This window comes from Rhinoraja longicauda, chromosome 1, assembly GCF_053455715.1.
Source record: "Rhinoraja longicauda isolate Sanriku21f chromosome 1, sRhiLon1.1, whole genome shotgun sequence".
NCBI classification, from domain to species: domain Eukaryota; kingdom Metazoa; phylum Chordata; class Chondrichthyes; order Rajiformes; family Arhynchobatidae; genus Rhinoraja; species Rhinoraja longicauda.
Genome location: NC_135953.1, coordinates 69070959 through 69090181, shown reverse-complemented (window position 1 = coordinate 69090181; position 19223 = coordinate 69070959). Strand labels below are relative to the sequence as shown.

Sequence of the window (19223 nt, the reverse complement as noted above, 5' to 3'; positions counted from 1 at the left end):
TTTAAATTAATTTTACAGGACCATGTTGATGTTCAGCTCGAAAAACAATATGCTGTGGTCTCAAAAACTAGTTACAGTCGATTGTCTAAAGTTCTAACTTTATTAACAAGAATGTAGGATATTTTTGTTCACTCTTTATGATCTAGGTATTACTGCCGGATACGGAATTCGTTGCCCCTTCTCATTCACCTTAAGAAGATAGTGAAAAGCGATAGTCTTAGGGTCCTCATTTGCCTTAAGAAGATAGTCAGATAATGTAGTCCTTGGGTGCTCCCAGACTGCTGTTGGGGAAATATAGCAGTTAACAGTAATATATTTCCAAGTGTGGCTGATATGGGGTATGAACTGTGAAAGGGGGTGTTCATAAACTGCTCACGTCCTTGGTGATGGAAGTCATAAGTTTGGGAGGCACTGAGAGAGTAGCCGAGGCACATAAACCATAAGGCATTTTAAATGCGTTAGGGGATTGGTGTACTAGTTTGGAGTGTTTAGGATGGTGATTGGGATGTCAATCAAATGAGCTCCATTGCTGTGGATGGTATTGAGCCTCCCAAGTGGCGTTAGAGCTGCAATCATCACACTCCTTAATTGTGCCTTGTTGAAGGGCTTTGGGGGTATTAGATGTGTAACTGGCTGTGAAATACTCTAAATCTCTTGCGCTCCTATAGCCACAGCATTTATGTCTGGTCCTGCTCAGTTGCTGATCAATGATGACCCCAAGGATACGTTGTTGGAATATTAACCAATGGATATTCCCTGGCATTTCAAAGGTGAATGATAAGGCATTTTTTGGTGGTGATTGTCATTTTCTAGCACCTTTTTGGAAATGTTACTTACAATCTGTGCCCAAATGCCTTCTAGGTCTTGCTGCTTGTAGGCACCAGTAATTTAATTTGCTGATTACAGTAAAAATCCTTTAATCCAGCACACTTGGGACTATGGGCCAAGACAGCAGATCTTCCAAACTATCAGATGTTATGTTAATGCATCATCATCATCATCTTCTTCACTTTCATCTAAAATGTTACACAATGGAATACTACATGTTTTCAGTGAGCTGTAAATTTAAAGGGAGTATAGGAATCAAAGCCCTGGTGAGTTTAAACAATTTTCCTATCATCTGATAGTAAGTTGCTGTAGAATGGAATATTGTGCAGACATCCTTATTTCTGACTTGGTAATTGAAGGAAGGTTATTGATGAAGACTGTTGGGCCAGGCAGAAATTCCTGCAGTGATGTCCTGGGCTAGGATGATTGATGACCAGTAGGTACAACCATCTTCCTTTGTGCAGTGTTGACTCCAACCATTGGAGAGCGTTTCGCTTGTGAACCATGGACTTGGGTAACAGGCTTGGTCAATCGCTGACGATATTAAAAAATCTGGTGAATAAATTGTTCTATGCACTCAACTTCTTAGTCCCCTTGGTCATGGCTGACCATGGGTGATGCATTCTAGTTGGCTGCTTGCTCCATTCCTTGGCTAGAGCAGCGTCGCTTGTGGCTGAAGAGACCAATGCGGGAGTGACAGTCTCTGTCGCAAAGGTCACATTTGTGTTGGTCTCTGGTCTGTTGAAGTTGCTGCGCTCCTTTCTGCGTGCCCGCTTGTCTGCCGCTGCATTCATCAGTTTCTCTTCCCCCGTTTTGAGATATTGGTTCAGGGTACCTCCATCTCGTACGGTCAGCTGCAAGGCTCTCCCAGGACTCCACGTCGATGTCGAGCGCCTTCAAATCTCTCTTGCAGACATCCTTGTAATGTAGCTGGGGGGGGGGGGGCGATGGTTCTCCTCCCAGATGTTAGCTCTCCATAGAGGATGTCTTTTGGAATACGGCCATCCTCCATGCGGTGGACATGGCCCAGCCTCCGCAACCTGCGCTGCCTGAGTAGAGTGTACATACTCGGAAGGTCAGCGTGAGACAGAATCTCGGCATTGGACACTCTGTCTTGCCGGGATATACTCAGGATACGGTGGATGCTTCTAAGATGGAAGGTGTTGAGTCTTCTCTCCAGTCTGGCATATGTAGTCCATGTCTCACTGCCATACAGCAGCATGCTGTTGGCACAGGTATTGTAGACTGCTATCTTTGTCTTCACTGTCAGCTTTGGATTGGTCCACATTCGAGTTGTGAGGTGAGCGAGAGTTGTAGCTGCATTCCCGATCCTCTTGTCAATCTCTGTGTCCAAGGAGAGGTTGTCGGTGATGGTGGAGCCGAGGTACGTGAACTGATGGACGGCATCGAGTTCGTAGTCGTTGATGGTGATGACAGGCGGTGCCTCTGTATCCTGTCCCAGGACGTTCGTCTTCTTCAGGCTGATGGTCAACCCAAAGTCCTTGCAAGCCCAATAGAAGCAGTCCATCAGTGACTGTAGTTCCCGCTGGGTGTGGGACACAACTGCTGTGTCATCGGCGAACAACATGTCTCTGATAAGAGCTTCACGTACTTTTGTCTTGGCTCGGAGGCAGGTGAGGTTGAAGAGCCTGCCGTCTGATCTAGTACGCAGGTAGATCCCCTCTGTTGCAGTGCTGAAGGTTTGTTTCAGGAGCAGAGCGAAGAAAATCCCAAAGAGTGTGGGAGCGAGGACGCAGCCTTGTTTGATGCCACTGCGGATGTCGAATGGCTCCATGAAACTGCCATTGAACTGCACTCTCCCCTTCGTGTTGATGTGAAAGGATTCTATCATGCTCTGCAGTTTTGGTGAGCAGCCAATCTTTGGTAGAGCCTTGAATCGGCCATCTGCTGACGAAGTTGAACGCCTTGGTGAGGTCAATGAAAGCAATATACAGGGGCATCCGCTGTTCTCTGCACTTCTCCTGGAACGGGCAAAGGGAAAAGACCATGTCTACTGAATAAATTGTTCTATGCACTCAACTTAGTATTTAGGTTTTGTACAATCTGTATTAATAAACAGAATTATTTGACAATTAACCAAGTAGACCTTCAAGCCCCTAGTTTGCTTTTTTTTAACAGTTTCTGTTCAGAAACAATTTCTGAAGAGAGCACAGAATTATATAATGCTCTTAAGTTAGAGCATCAATCCAAGTTCCTAACCCAACTACTTCTACTGGAAGTGCCTGATTGAATATTAATAAAAAGGCGGGATCAGGTTTGACAATGAAGCCATTGCAGACACATTGCTTTGCTGTTCTCATTGGCTAAGTAATGTAAAATCATTGCAAAATAATGTATGGTGGCTGGTACCATTGGAAAGTAATCTCAGGAAGGTGAAGTGGATATAAATTTATCGAGAATCTTTTATAATAGTAATTATTTTCTGAACACAGGATGTTTTGATGTTATCCATTGAGAGTCTGGCTGAAGTAACCGCACGTTGCATTGAACAACTCCATAAGGTGGCTGAATTAATCCTGCATGGACAGGATGTCGAGAAATCAGCAATGGATCAAGCTAAAGTCCTCACTGCGTAAGACCATATAACTGATAATTGTTCGGTATAATTTTAATCAAAATTAGGCTGTTTCTATATACCATCATGGGAATATTTGTTTTTATTTGTTAAAATTAATAATTGGAGAAACTCATCTTTCGAAATATTGAAATACTATTTCCAAGAACAGAGTTAATTGACACTGAAAGGGATAGTTGTGTCCACATGTCTCAAGCAGGAGACGGGACTTCTTGGCAATAATTGGGGGTTTTTATGTTTCCTTCAGAATACTATCAATCTCACTCAAATCAGTGGCTCCACCTCACTACTCTGACACCGCTACCTCACACCCTCTCCATCTCACTTAACCTAAAGAAGTGTACATCTGACTTATTTTTGGGTCTCTGCCTAACTTTAGCTGGCTTTGGAGAGGTTCAATCATCCAGTTGCCATCAAGACAGATGTCCTCTCCTGAAACATGGACACAGAAATACAGGCTGATTCTGTAGTGGTGCAGGCGTGCTACTACGAACAAATGCTTTTTTAAGGTATCATAGAAACATAGAAAATAGGTACAGGAGTAGGCCATTCGGCCCTTCGAGCCTGCACCGCCATTCAATATGATCATGGCTGATCATCCAACTCAGTATCCTGTACCTGCCTTTTCTCCATACACCCCGATCCCTTTAGCCACAAGGGCCACATCTAACTCCCTCTTAAATATAGCCAATGAACTGGCCTCAACTACCCTCTGTGGCAGAGAATTCCATAGATTCACCACTCTCTGTGTGGAAAAAAAACTTTCTCGTCTCGGTCCTAAAAGACTTCCCCCTTATCCTTAAACTGTGACCCCTTGTTCTGGACTTCCCCAACATCAGGAACAATCTTCCTGCATCTAGCCTGTCCAACCCCTTAAGAATTTTGTAAGTTTCTATAAGATCCCCCCTCAATCTTCTAAATTCCAGCGAGTACAAGCCGAGTCTATCCAGTCTTTCTTCATATGAAAGTCCTGCCATCCCAGGAAGTATCACAATGCTTTTTAATATTGTGGGGCCTGCAGAGATCCTTTACTCATTTTAAGAACTTTAATCATTCTGTTCAGTTGCAGTGGTTTAAATCTGCATGTGATAAGTAGCATGAAAATTTGTATTGCTAAATTCCGTAACGTAAACTGCAGCCTTCTTAATTGTTATCTCAACTTAGTTTAAAAAAACAGTTGCTGTTAAAATGTAATAATATTTTAATATAACTTCCCTTCATTGCTGCTGATTGAGGAAATATATGAGCATATGGTAGTCTAGCAGGTTTTCGAAGATTACTTATTAAAGCTTTTCATATGTCTCCAGGTAAACATGATTATTTCTGGTTTGCCGTACAAGTGACATTTTGTAATCATAATTTTTCTTTTATTGATACAGGTTAACTATTGCTATGTGTAAGGAAGTGTCCACTCTTTCTCAGGAATTTATTTCCTGTTTAATTCGAGCAGGGGTAAGTTATTATAATTGTAGCTTTCACATAATTAAAATTTTCTAAATTTAAGTATAAGGTGCCAGCTTGAACTTAAAAAGTAATCAATGAGCTTTAATAGTGATCTCCCAGTCCACAGAAAATCAGCACAATCATAGATACATCATTAGTTGGAGCATCAAAACTAAAAGGTTAGGTAAGGGGGAAGTGCAGCGAGACCTGGGTGTCCTTGTACACCAGTCACTGAAAGTTGGCGTGCGGATACAGCAGACAGTGAAGAAAGCTAATGGCATGTTGGCCTTCATAACAAGAGGATTTTAGTATAGGAGTAGAGGTTCTTCTGCAGTTGTATAGGGCCCTGGTAAGACCACATCTGGAGTATTGTGTGCAGTTTTGGTCTCCTAATTTGAGGAAGGACATCCTTGTAATTGAGGCAGTGCAGTGTAGGTTCACTAGATTGACCCCTGGGATGGCGGGACTGTCATATGAGGAAAGGTTGAAAAGACTAGGCTTGTATTCACTTGAGTTTAGAAGGATGAGAGGGGATCTTATAGAAACTTATAAAAGCACTGGACAAGCTAGATGCAGGAAAAAATTTCCCAATGTTGGGGGAAGTCCAGAACCAGGGGCCACAGTCTTAGAATAAAGGGGAGCCCATTTAAAACTGAGGTGAGAAAAAACTTTTTCACCCAGAGAGTTGTGAATTTGTGGAATTCTCTGCCACAGAAGGCAGTGGAGGCCAATTCACTGGATGAATTTAAAAGAGAGTTAGATAGAGCTCTAGGGGCTAGTGGAATCAAGGGATATGGGGAGAAGGCAGACACGGGTTATTGATTGGGGACGATCAGCCATGATCACAATGAATGGCAGTGCTGGCTGGAAGGGCCGAATGGCCTCCTCCTGCACCTATTTTCTATGTTTCTAAAAGTTGCAGAAAATAAGAATACCTGCTTTAGTTAGAAAATCTGAGGCAGAAGTCTCTTACCAATTCTCAAAATATGTTTCATGTACATTAATATTGATTATTTTACAAATGAAAACATCATGGATGTACATGCTATTCACTGTAATTAAACCGAGAGGTCTTCAGAATGTAACATTTTATCACACTGATTTTTAAATTAATTAATATTTATGAAATTCCTTCTGATTGTGAGTAGTGTCATTTAAAATAAGGCAGATTTGATTTCATTGCCTTTGTGTTCTTTTATCCAGGCTAAAATGAAAGCAGAGGTTCTAAATCCACAGATTAATACTATTTTGCTGGAGGTAAGCTTAACATTTTATTTTTAAAAAGCCTTCTGCAAAGCTCCCTAGTGCATTTTTTCCCCTTTATGTTGCATAATCATGACATATCTTGCACTCCATTGGTATTTCAGTACTAAGTTTTCTTGTTTAACTTTCAGAAACTGGCAACTTTAAAAACAAAATTAGCCAGGTCCATGTTTAAAATCTGCCTGATTTTCCATCATAGAATTTATTTGACTATGAATAAAGTGAAATAGATTAATGGTGATAACATAGCTCTTTAAAGTTGCCGGAATAGGCATGATAAATTGAATAGCGCCTTGGTATTCTTCTCATTTTATTCCATAACCCAGTGAACAGTTTTAGGATGATTTCAAAAAGTATATAGTTTTAGTGAAATAGAAAGATATATAGAAAGGCCATATTAAGTCAAATGCAATATCCAAGTTGCAGTCATAGTTTGACTTTCACAAGGGTTGATCAATGAGAGGTACATGGGTTGTAACAAAATGATAGTTTCTGTCTTCCCTGTAGTTAATTGAAGAGGATTATTGGCTCAAGAGATGGTCAGACTGGATGGCAGCAGTCTTTGCGTATGTTAGCCCCACATTTCCCTTTATGGGTCCCACAAATGTTTTTCAACTTCAATTTACTGCACTCTCAACTGTTTTCTCATAATGCACATCAACTACCTCTTGCAATTATTACACCTTTTGATTGTTTCCTCTTTTTTTTTTCCTCTTACAAATCCTGAAATATCATAGCTATTTTCCCGTTTTACAGATACTGTGCAGGACAAAATCTTTGTTTTGGATTTCTATACTCTTGCCGTGTTCCATTACAATTTAAAGTAGCATTTGGTTTGTCTCAGGCTTGGACTACAAGCTGTATGGCCTGCTCTAAAATGCAGTTTTCAATTATCAGTGAATTCAATCCGAGAGAAATTTGTACCAAAATAATTTAGTACAATATTATTGTTTTCAAAGCACATGATTTTATTTTTATTTGTTTTGTAAGAAATATGTGTATTTATTTTTGTGTAAAGATAAGGAACTAATGCTTCGGGTTCTTCTTTTCAGGGGTCTAACAGTGCCACCTACATCCAAAGTGCATTTCAGTTGCTGCTTCCAATTCTTCAGATTTGCCATATGCAGTCCAGTACCAACAAAGCAACCAAATAGGATGGGAAATTGTGGCACCACTATATTAGATTAAGTTTCGGAAGTTCAAGCGACCAGTAGCAAACTTGCCAAAAAACGGATTATCTCAAAGATTATACTAATACAAAAAAACACTAATTTCTGAAGACAAATTGAAATGCTAGTAGCATTTGTCTTTGAGAGACTGAGTTAACAGTAATATAGAGCTTTGTACTTTAAAAAGAAATGATCATTGCAATGCGTGAATCAATTTATTGACATGTTTTATACCTCCATGTGGTGCAATTTCTGCATTACATTTTAGAATATTTGAAAATATTTTTAATTTCAAATTGTACGTTATCCAAATTTTGCAAACTACAAATTGTGTGAATATTTAAAACCACCATTAATACAAAAATATAGGCTTGCACTCACAGCACCAACTGCACTTTTTTCATCAAATCAAAGTACAAAACAGCAAATATTATTGATATATGTACTTCAACACAGGTGCAATATCTGTAGCATTATTGAATAATGTTGACCAGCACAAGGATACAACATTGACATCCAACGTCCAAAGGTTGTAGGAATAATATAGGATTGTTAAGTTCTATTGTAGTATGCTTTGTAATTGTTTGTCACAAATTTGAACAAAATAGAAATATGAACATTTTCTACTGATACATTTAAGCTCAAATTTGTCTAGGGTTTGTCTCAATCTCTCTTGTTTCAACGGGAGAGTGGCACCATTTTGTATAAAAGCAGCAGTTCCTCCATGATCTCTGCCTATCTTTCAAAAGAATTATAATAAGAGATTGCTCCAAACCATCACATTTATATTAATTTTGATACTTAAACTAAGCATTCTGATCATGTACTATCTTGAGAATCAAATTACAATCTTATCAGACAAATTTATGATTGGAATTTATCTGGATTATGTTGAGAAGTCAATCTGAGAGAAATGGATGAAGATTTTTCATGATCTTAGTTTTCAATTAAATAACTAAACAAAGCCTGTAGTTCATTAAACCTGTAGTTTACTTATGGATAAATAAACTTTTATCATTTTTCACCTTATCCTATTAAGTGTGTGAAATATCTAGGCCTTTTTTCTAATGTATTGAGTATTAAACCCTATACTTGGCTGGTGTTTCATGATACCAGCAGTAGAAGTAGATATAAAGGAAATTCTGGAACCTCTTGTTCTCGTGCGTTTGGCCAGAGGTATTAATGCAAGCCAACTCCATCATGCGCTCAAAATGATGCCATTTGAGCATCATTGGGATGATCATAATCTAAAGTGGCAGAACTGAATCAAGGGGTTCCAACTTCACAGTCTGCACTTGTGCAGAAAGATTGCCTCCATTATCTTCATCTTGTAGCAGTGAAGGCAAAATCATCCTAGACTCCTGCACCCAATCACAATTCAGTAAATCCTGCCAGAGATTCTAAGGATGTGATCAGGTTTGGTAGTAATATGACATTAATAAATAGTTGTCCATCATAGCTATCAAGGCATGAGAAATGATTGTTATGGCAACAAATTAAAGATGAACCTAAATGCACAAAACCACATGCCACGAGTCTAAATTCCATCAGGATCAGTAGAGGGGTGGTACTTTAGATACATGACTGCCTTGCAACACGTGAAATTATTTAATTATGCATTACTAGCTTAAACAACTTATAAAATATTTACTTAATGACAAAACAGTTAAAATACTATGATTTGTAAATTACATAATATTTCAGTAAAAGCAAATCTGGCTCAAAGGCAGCAGTAAATTAAAACTGCTGATTTTGATATTTTACTTTCTCCTGAATAGAATAAAACAAATCAAATAACATTTTCTGTGCCTGATGTCTATTCTTTAGTTTAAAATAAAACAATGTTTGCAAGTAGAAAACTATGAGTTTGAACCTTGCAAAAATACTTTAATGAGAATGTAAAATATTTGTAACGAAGAAACGTGGATTATTTGCAAAACGTTACCAAGTATTGTCAGTCACATTGCCATAGAATTTTGTGTAGAATGATAATATTCTGTGATAATGGTAACTTTGGCTACTGATTTTTGTATGCAGAGAAACTAGTTAGTAAAGCGAATCTAAAGTTCTCCATTTCTGGATTGTTCTGGAGTATGGGTTTTCTTGGGATAGTTTCCAAAGTTGATAGTGCAAGTTCAAAAAATTGCCTTCTAGTTCCTCGGGTGACTACCTTTCCAAAATGAAGTGGCACACATACCACAAGGTATCTCAGGATGGGGAAAGGTGAGGAGGTAATGGGGGGGGGTGGGAGAGTGGGTGGGTATAGATTAAAGAGCTTGTTGAAGTGCTGGAGTGGGAATGATATTAAGCAATTATAGAATCAAACTAAGTAGGTGTGAAGTGGTGATTGGGGAGGAGTGGGTGGGGGAAGGAGGGAGAGGGTACTGGGATTATGTTTCTGTCTATCGAACCTGCAGTAGAACTCGTTCAGGTTGTTGGTCAGCTGACGATTGTCCAAGGAGCGGGGGGGTTTCCTCTTGTAGCTGTGATTTCTTGCAAGCCCTTCCACACTGAAGAAGAGTCATTAGCTGAGATCTTGTTCCTCAAAGTCTCAGAGTACTTTTCCTTGGCAGCTCTGATTCCTCTTCTCAGCTTGTACTTGGCCTGCCTGTAGAGGTCTACATCCCCACTCCTGTAGACCTCATCTTTAGACTGGTGGAGCTGTCTAAGTTCTGCTGTAAACCAGGGCACATCTTCTGCATGCATGGTTAATCCATGTGGTAGACCTGCCACTGCTGCACATAACTAAAAGAATGCAAGATGCTCAATCCAAGAGAGGTAAGCTCGGGCTGAGATGGAGTGGAGGGTGAGTCCTGTAGTCTCCATCCATCCATGCTGCTACTGGAGTTTTTTCTCCTTTGCTACTCCATCCACCTCCTGCTCTCTCACCTCCGCACTCCCCAAAATTCATCACTGCCACTCCCACTCGCCATGTTAATAGAATTTTGACGAGATCAAGATTGTCCCAATTATAAAAGAGCACATGGTCATTCAGGGAAGTATCACCTTGTGTAATAGGGATGGTACTTTTCTAGTTTTGAATAAATGCAAAGTATGCACCCCAGAATCCACTCAGCCTTGCCCATTTGACTTGTTAACCTGAAAGATGTACTCACAATGGATGACATTTCGGGTCGGGACCCCTCTTCAGTCTGAGGAAGAGTCCCAACCCAAAACATCACTGATCCATGTTCTCTGAAAATGCCGCCTGACCCTTTGAGTTATCCAGCACCATGTGTCCTTTTTTAGCAAACCAACATCTGCAGTTCCTTGTTTCTTCATTTTACTGCTCCACTGCGAAATCTCAAGGCCTGCCTAATTTGAAGATCTCTTCTCCGACACTAGTTCTGTGAAACCCTCTCACTGCTCGGCCTCTGTGATTCCTGCTGTTCTCCTGCTCTGTGAAGTCTGAAACGTCAGCTATCTATGTTCACAAGATACTGTCTGACCCACTGAGTTACTCCAGTGCTTTGTTGCAAACCAGCATCTACAGTTCCTTGTTTCTCCATTAAACTCATAATCATTGATTACAATGTGAGGAGTAAAATATTTACTCTTCAAATATACATTGGTGCTAAGACCTGCAATAAAATGCTTGTATCAGCATTGTATCCAGTACATAAATCACTTGCAGTTTGCTCACATGTGTAAAGGTTTATTGCTTTGTATGTGATAGTAATGAAGACACTTCTAAGATATTTTGTGCTTTACAAGAAGTTTTATTTTCAGTCACAATTTGAGATAAAAATACATGCTTTATTGTGTATGTATTGTGTTCCTTTTCTCCTGTGTCATTACCAATGCCATCCACCAGAGGCCAGTCAAATACAACGTTGTGACCAATTCTTTACAAATGGAGGAATAAACCACATGAATGGGCCTCATTCACTTTAATATCAATGATAATAACATTTTCTTTTGTAAATGTTTAACGGTATTTCCATTTTGCCTTGGCTTGTGTGATTATACTACTGCTAAGCTGCAAATTTTCTGAGTTAAGGAAGGGAAAAAACAGTCACGATTAAGTTACTGATCACAGCTTTTTCTTTAGAAACTAAGTCCCAAGATAAGTTGCAGTGCTGAAGACCAGTTAAAACAAAGTTTCATTAACAGGGACGATGGTGACTTCACCATGGATTCATTTATCCTTCCATAGCGGTTTTATCCTCGCCTCAAGCACTCAATCTTTGCACATCACCCCCTCTCACAAAGTGTGAAATCCTCCTTTACAAATCTCTGCAGTCTTGCCCCAGACCGCCCCTTTCCCATATCCCTGCTCTTCATTGCCTAAACTCTGCCTACTTGCCTTCTGCGACTCTAGAACCTTCAACGTTTCAGTTGTGATCTCAAAATTTCCACCTCAAAATGCTCTTTTCTAACCTTAAAGTGCTCTCTCAAACTAACTATCATTGCTGGAGGGGCTCTCTGTTCAGTGACGTCCAACGCACCAGAATGCTGTACAAATACAGCTGCTGAGTTCTGTTGTCCAGTAGTTTATGTACCAATAACCCCAGGCCCATGTTTGTAATTTTCCCTCATTCCTTCTTTGAAAACACATTTTCTTAAGTAAATACAGTACAACATATTAAGTAGAGCAATTCATGGAGGTTCCAAGGTTTTGCTTTTTATATTTCAGCTGACAGCTTTAAACCAATCCAATCAACTACAAAAACAAACTTTTCTGCTTCCCTAGTTAACTGGAATCACAGCTCTGCATTATTCAAAAACCTGCCAGTTTTTCAAAAGGAATTTTTTGCTACAGCTGCAAAATTAATGATAATAGTTCAAATCACTGACAGGATATGACCCAGACAGCAGCCACATGACATAAATTACAATCTAAAGCTATAAAGTATTCTAAACCTTTTCTTAACACCTTGCACAAGGTGTAAATGTTTAAAAGTATGCACTAAAGTCAGACGGGGGAGGAGGCTACCTTCTCAAAGGCAGCAGTCAGAGGTGCACAAACATATATTTAAAGAAAAGGGAGTGTGGAAGACTCGTACTTGGGGATCCAGCTAACCTAACCAGTGGTGGTACCAGCAAGTTACGCTGGGTGCTCGACATCGCCCGGCTCGGCCGCGGGACTTTCCATCGCACGGCACGGCTCGGCCGCGGGAACTTCCATCTCCTTGCGGGGGCTGCGCGAGTCGGGAGCCTCGGTCGCCTCGGCAGACGTCGAACTATCTGCCCGTGGGAGAAGCATCGGGGAAGAGAGAAGAAATGTTCTTGCCTTCCATCACAGTGAGGGGGTGTCTGGAGGAGTCACTGTGATGGATGTTTGTGTTAAAATTGTGTGTCTTGTGTCTTTTACTCTGTACTGTTGTGGCTGCGTGGCAAATGATTTTCGATCAATTCATTTTGAATGACAATAAAGGTATTCAGATTCAGATTGGCCAAGAGAATATTCTGTGCCATTGCTGCTTTCCACATTGTTCATGGAAATGAAGAGGCTCTGACTTATCAGATGAATGAGAATGGTGGATGGTATTTAGGAGGAAGTTTTCTTGCCGTATTTGGACTGAAGTCATGAGGCTTCATGGAGTCTAAAGTTAAGACTGAGGATTCGAAGGACTACTCCCTCCCAGCAGTGCTGCCACTTCCGGTGGGTTCATCTTGTTAATGGAACATATCCTTGGATTGTGATGGAGAAGTTTCGTTTAGTTTAGAGATACAGTGCAGAAACAGGATCACTGAGTCCGCACTGACCAGGGATCCCCGCACACTTACACTATCCTACACACACTAGGGGCAATTTACATTTATACCAAGCCAATTAATCTACATACCTGTCCATCTTTGGAGTGTGTGAGGAAACCGAAGATCTTGGAGAAAGCCCACGCAGTCACAGGGAGAACGTACAAACTCCCTACAGACAGCACCCATAGTCGGGGTCGAACCCGGGTCTCTGGCGCTGTAAGGCAACAACTCCCGCTGCGCCACCGTGCCGCTCCGTCTGAGGGAGGCCTGGGGTACTGTCTACAGAGTGTGATTCTGAGAGTCTGAATATTTCACACCTTTGCTGGTTTAGTGTCTTGGAACAGCTGTCCTAGTTAGGCACATCCGGTAAGGATGGAACATTGAACAGTACAGCACAGGAACAGATCTTTCAGCCCACAATGTTGGTGTCGATCATGATGCCTAGTTGAATTGATCTCGTCTGCCTGCACATGGTCCACATCCCCTGCATGTGCCTATCTAAAAGCCTCTTAAATACCACAATTGCATGTGCCTCCACCCCTAACCCTTCCAGGCTCCCACCACTCTCTGTTAAAAAGACTTTCCCCGCACAACTCCATTAACCTTTCCCCTCTCACCTTATAGTTACTGTATGCCCTCTAGTGTTGAACATTTCCACCATGGGAAAAAGGTTCTGACTGTCTACTCAATGCCTCTCATCATTTTATGTACTTATATCAAGTAATGTTCCAGAGAAAACATCCAATGCTATCCAACCTCTTCCTGTAGCTGAAACCCTCTAATCCAATCAACATTCTGGTAAACTACCTCTACACCCTCTCTAAAGCTTCCTGTTCTTTCCAGGACCACCAGACTAGGGCCACCCAGAGCTACACGGAATTCTCCAAATGCAGTCTGATCAAAGTCCTATAGAACTGCATCATGACTTCCTGACTCTTATATTCCCCTAGCAATGAAGGCAAACATACCATAGGCCTTCTTTACCACCCTATCTACTTGTGCTGCCACCTTTAGTGAGCTATGAACTTAGACTCTAAGATCCCTCTGCCCATCAATGCTCTTAAAGGTCTTGCCATTAACTGTATACTCTCTCATAGAAACATAGAAAATAGGTGCAGGAGTAGGCCATTCAGCCCTTCAACCCAGAACCGCCATTTAATATGATCATGGCTGATCATCCTAAATCAGTACCCCGTTCCTGCTTTCTCCCCTTATCCCTTGATTCCATTAACCCTAAGAGCTATAATCTAACTCTCTCTTGAAAACATCCAGTGAATTGGCCTCCACTGTGGCAGAGAATTAAAGTTAAGTTAAATCATGCTGAATTTCTATTAGTTTTTAGCCTGACAATAGACAAGAGCATATTTATAATTCTGGACATTTAAAAAAATGTTGCATATCATGTGTTGCATGTTTTGGCAGAGCATTTACTAGAATATTGGAATAAATGATCTCCACCTTGACAATTGTAATAACCTACAGTGAATCTCTACGTTTTACTACAGTATATGTAATGGCAGTTTCTATACCTTCTCAAAGTCCAACTTTGATAGCCATTACTGCGCGGGGATGGAATGGAGGTATAGCTTACGCACACACCACACTCTGAGATAACAAAAACAAATCTTCCAAACGCTGTTTCTTGATTTATTGGTCTTTATTAAAGTAGCACTAATCAAACGAGTAATTCATAATTTTTTGTTCTTATCAACTGTTTCCTCTTCAAACAATACAGTAAAAATTGTGTAGTCATTACCGTGTGGTCCTGGTGAGTGTAGCTGGCACGAGTGTGGCAGTCGTGAGTGTGGCAGACGTGTGACTGGCGCGAGCATGGTAAAAAAATGTATTCTCTCCATCCTCCGAGACTAAACTGACCCACAATCTCTGTTGCTACGCTAGCCTCCTCCAATGTAGACACTCCCCATTACGTATCAAATCACACCTACAAGCATGCAAAAAAGACAGAAACTAGAAATATTAAACATAGCCATAATACAATGACAGGAACTAAATTAAGCATAAATGGCTCCTACAGTATAGACTTGCTGACCAATATTTTAGTCAATGGGCCAAACGGGTAATACAAACATGAGCTGCGTTCACCTATATGAGAGTCAAGAATAAAGTGATACTTTGGAAACAGCCAATAATGGCTAACAGGTCTTGGCCTTAAAAGAAGAGCCCCCTCAGTTATCAGGTCACTGATGTCAGGATGGGTTGATCTGGTTAATCAGCAGGATGACCAGTCACGTAATCTCTCCTTCATGTTGATGAGTGATTAGTGGTGGGGAGTCCATCGCATCTCACTCTCGGAGCCCATCTGGCTGGTTAGCTACAGTAAGTGTCTCGTTTCCATTCCTTTTTGCCTTGCGCTGTCATCCTCATCATTTAATCTTCGCTTTCATTCATTCCTCTCACCATGCTACTAATGGTGTAAAACTGCCTGACACTTACCTAACCAGCCAGATTCCCAAATAAGTTCAGCAGGTAATAACATTTACAAAGAAACATAACAAGGAAAATCACAAGATGCAAAATTGCAAATGCTTTGGGCATGCAGCTCCACAAAGGAAGCTTGAGATACCATATCTCACCAAATATTGAAAGCTGCATAATTACTGTTGTGACAGTCACACAACTAAACCATATCTAGTTCAGTACTTGTGCCTTGAAATGAAACTTCACGTATTAATTGAATAGCAATCTTGAACTTTCTCCAATTATACATAACTTTATTGTAAACACATTACTGATAGAAAAGTCCCACCTCAGACTGAAAATTAGATACTAAAGGATCATTAAACATTAACAAATCTGCTTAGAACTTGCAATTGACGTGTTCAGGGCCAAGGCTCAGTTTGGTTTGTAAAATGACACTCTAAATCTTGGGATAAATAATGGTCATGGGCATGGAGATTCCACTTTTGAAATATTGTTCTCATAAACAGCAGACATTTCTCCTCATCGTGTATACACTGCGCTGTGACTGTGATCATTGTGGAAGTTGGGAGGGTATAAAGAGGGACGTCTTGATGTACCAGTTCAAATAATCAACCAATCAGGGTGGGTTGTAACGCAATGTGACGGAGGTTGCCTTCATTTCCAGCTTCTGAACCTCTACTCTTCTACGTTCACACTGAGCTTGGAGATGGTCCTGTCAAATAATCAAAAACAGAAAGGAAATATTACACTCATGGTCAGCTACTATTTGCAATTTTCAATACAGAAGTATGTTCTTGCCCACTGCAACCCATTGAAACTTATGAACACAAGTCAACAGAAAGTCATATTCCGAGAAGTCCACACATGGGTCTGGGCTCCAATAGTGTTGATTTGTAAACTTTCTGCCTTGTGTCCATATTTGCCTTTTAGAGGGAAGAGTTATTCATTCCCTGCTCTACTAACTTCCGTAATGATTTTAAAAAACCTTATTCAAATCATTCATAAGATTTAGTTTTATCATGAAGTTGAAGACATCAAGCAGAAGCAATTCACATAAAGAATGAAGAGAGCTGCAGTGAAAAGTTACATATAACTTTATTAGTGAGTTTCTGAAATGGTTATTTCTCATTTTCTCTTTTAGGAGTCCACTGAAAGAAACCGCAGTAAGAAATTGGGGAATCCTTGCGGAACATCCACTTCAATACCCTGATCAGAGTACTGTACAACTTTAGTGGTACTTCCTTAAATCCTAAACCCTAAACAATGAAGAATATCATTGGCCTTTCATAATTAGCCTTTTGACCCTGAATCTAATGTTAATTACTTTTGTGACGAGACTTCTAAATTCTTTGTTATTTTAACAATATAACTGAGATATCCATTCACAAAAGGTGATAACATTGGCCATTGCTCCAGGGATTTCTTAGTTTCGCTTTTCTCCATTATATCATCTGTTCTTCTACATTTGGTAAACTAGCCAATAATGTAAAGGAGGATCAAAAGTTTTTTTAGGTACGTGAAGAGGAAAAAAATAGTCAAGGCAAATGTGGGTCCCTTGAAGACAGAAGCAGGGGAATTTATTATGGGGAACAAAGAAATGGCAGACGAGTTAAACCGTTACTTTGGATCTGTCGTCACTGAGGAAGATACACACAATCTCCCAAATGTTCTAGGGGCCGGAGAAGCTAGGGTGATGGAGGAACTGAAGGAAATCCACATTAGGCAGGAAATGGTTTTGGGTAGACTGATGGGACTGAAGGCTGATAAATCCTGATGGTCTGCATCCCAGGGTACTTAAGGAGGTGGCTCTAGAAATAGTGGAAGCATTGGAGATCATTTTTCAATGTTCTATAGATTCAGGATCAGTTCCTGTGGATTGGAGGATAGCAAATGTTATCCCACTTTTTAAGAAAGGAGAGAGAAAACGGGTAATTATAGACCAGTTAGTCTGACATCAGTGGTGGGGAAGATGCTGGAGTCAATTATAAAAGACGAAATTGCTGAGCATTTGGATAGCAGTAACAGGATCATTCCGAGTCAGCATGGATTTACGAAGGGGAAATCATGCTTGACAAATCTACTGGAATTTTTTGAGGATGTAACTAGGAAAATTGACAGGGGAGAGTCAGTGGATGTGGTGTACCTCGACTTTCAGAAAGCCTTCGACAAGGTCCCACATAGGAGATTAGTGGGCAAAATTAGAGCACATGGTATTGGGGGTAGGGTACTGACATGGATAGAAAATTGGTTGACAGACAGAAAGCAAAGAGTGGGGATAAATGGGTCCCTTTCGGAATGGCAGGCAGTGACCAGTGGGGTACCGCAAGGTTCGGTGCTGGGACCCCAGCTATTTATGATATACATTAATGACAGATGAAGGGATTAAAAGTACCATTAGCAAATTTGCAGATGATACTAAGCTGGGGGGTAGTGTGAATTGTGAGGAAGATGCAATAAGGCTGCAGGGTGACTTGGACAGGTTGTGTGAGTGGGCGGATACATGGCAGATGCAGTTTAATGTAGATAAGTGTGAGGTTATTCACTTTGGAAGTAAGAATAGAAAGGCAGATTATTATCTGAATGGTGTCAAGTTAGGAAGAGGGGATGTTCAACGAGATCTGGGTGTCCTAGTGCATCAGTCACTGAAAGGAAGCATGCAGGTACAGCAGGCAGTGAAGAAAGCCCATGGAATGTTGGCCTTCATAACGAGAGGATATGAGTATAGGAGCAAAGAGGTCCTTCTACAGTTGTACCGGGCCCTGGTGAGACCGCACCTGGAGTACTGTGTGCCGTTTTGGTCTCCAAATTTGAGGAAGGATATTCTTGCTATTGAGGGCGTGCAGCGTAGGTTCACTAGGTTAATTCCCGGAATGGTAGGACTGTCGTATGTTGAAAGGCTGGAGCAATTAGGCTTGTATACACTGGAATTTAGAAGGATGAGGGGGGATCTTATTGAAACATATAAGATAATTAGGGGATTGGACACATTAGAGGCAGGAAACATGTTCCCAATGTTGGGGCAGTCCAGAACAAGGGGCCACAGTTTAAGAATAAGGGGTAGGCCATTTAGAACGGAGATGAGGAAGAACTTTTTCAGTCAGAGAGTGGTGAAGGTGTGGAATTCTCTGCCTCAGAAGGCAGTGGAGGCCAGTTCGTTGGATGCTTTCAAGAGAGAGCTGGATAGAGCTCTTAAGGATAGCGGAGTGAGGGGGTATGGGGAGAAGGCAGGAACGGGGTACTGATTGAGAGTGATCAGCCATGATCGCATTGAATGGCGGTGCTGGCTCGAAGGGCTGAATGGCCTACTCCTGCACCTATTGTCTATTGTCTATTGTCTATTTGCCATCCATTTATATGTCTAAAACTCAAAATCATTTAAACCCCTCTCCTTGTGCCTGTGTGACAATCTGAAAAAGTCAATTTTATTCTCGCTTCAGTGGTGTTCTAATCTGCCTGCACTGGAAGATGACGGGCGGGGAATGGAGGTGGGAAGGGGCGGTGGGTAAGGGGGGGGACGAGTGTGGGGGAAGAGTTAAGAGGAGAGGCTGGAGAGCTTGGGACTGTTTTCCCTGGAGCAAGTGGGACCGAGGGTTGACCTTGTGGAAATATACAAAATCATAAGTTGCATAAAGTGAATAGTCAGAGATAGGATAGTCTAAAACTAGAGAGCACAGATCTAAGATGAGAGGGGAAAGGTTTAAAGAAGACCTAAACCTCAAGCCTTTCATACACAGAGTAGTGAGTATAAGGAGCGTGCTGCCAGATAATGTGGTACAATTACA

General features: G+C 40.9%; 1 protein-coding gene across 2 annotated transcripts in view; it reads left to right on the top strand.

The window, feature by feature from the left end:
- Positions 1–9098, top strand: part of LOC144593798 (protein NOXP20-like) — a 36177-nt gene extending 27079 nt beyond the window's left edge. For both annotated transcript variants that reach the window (XM_078399908.1, XM_078399898.1), the window contains exons 11-14: positions 3282–3421; positions 4804–4876; positions 6071–6124; positions 7183–9098. In XM_078399908.1, coding sequence (XP_078256034.1) covers positions 3282–3421; positions 4804–4876; positions 6071–6124; positions 7183–7284 — 369 coding nt within the window. In that variant the 3' untranslated portion in view covers positions 7285–9098. The remainder of the gene's footprint in view (positions 1–3281; positions 3422–4803; positions 4877–6070; positions 6125–7182) is intronic.
- Positions 9099–19223: the final 10125 nt, after the last annotated feature.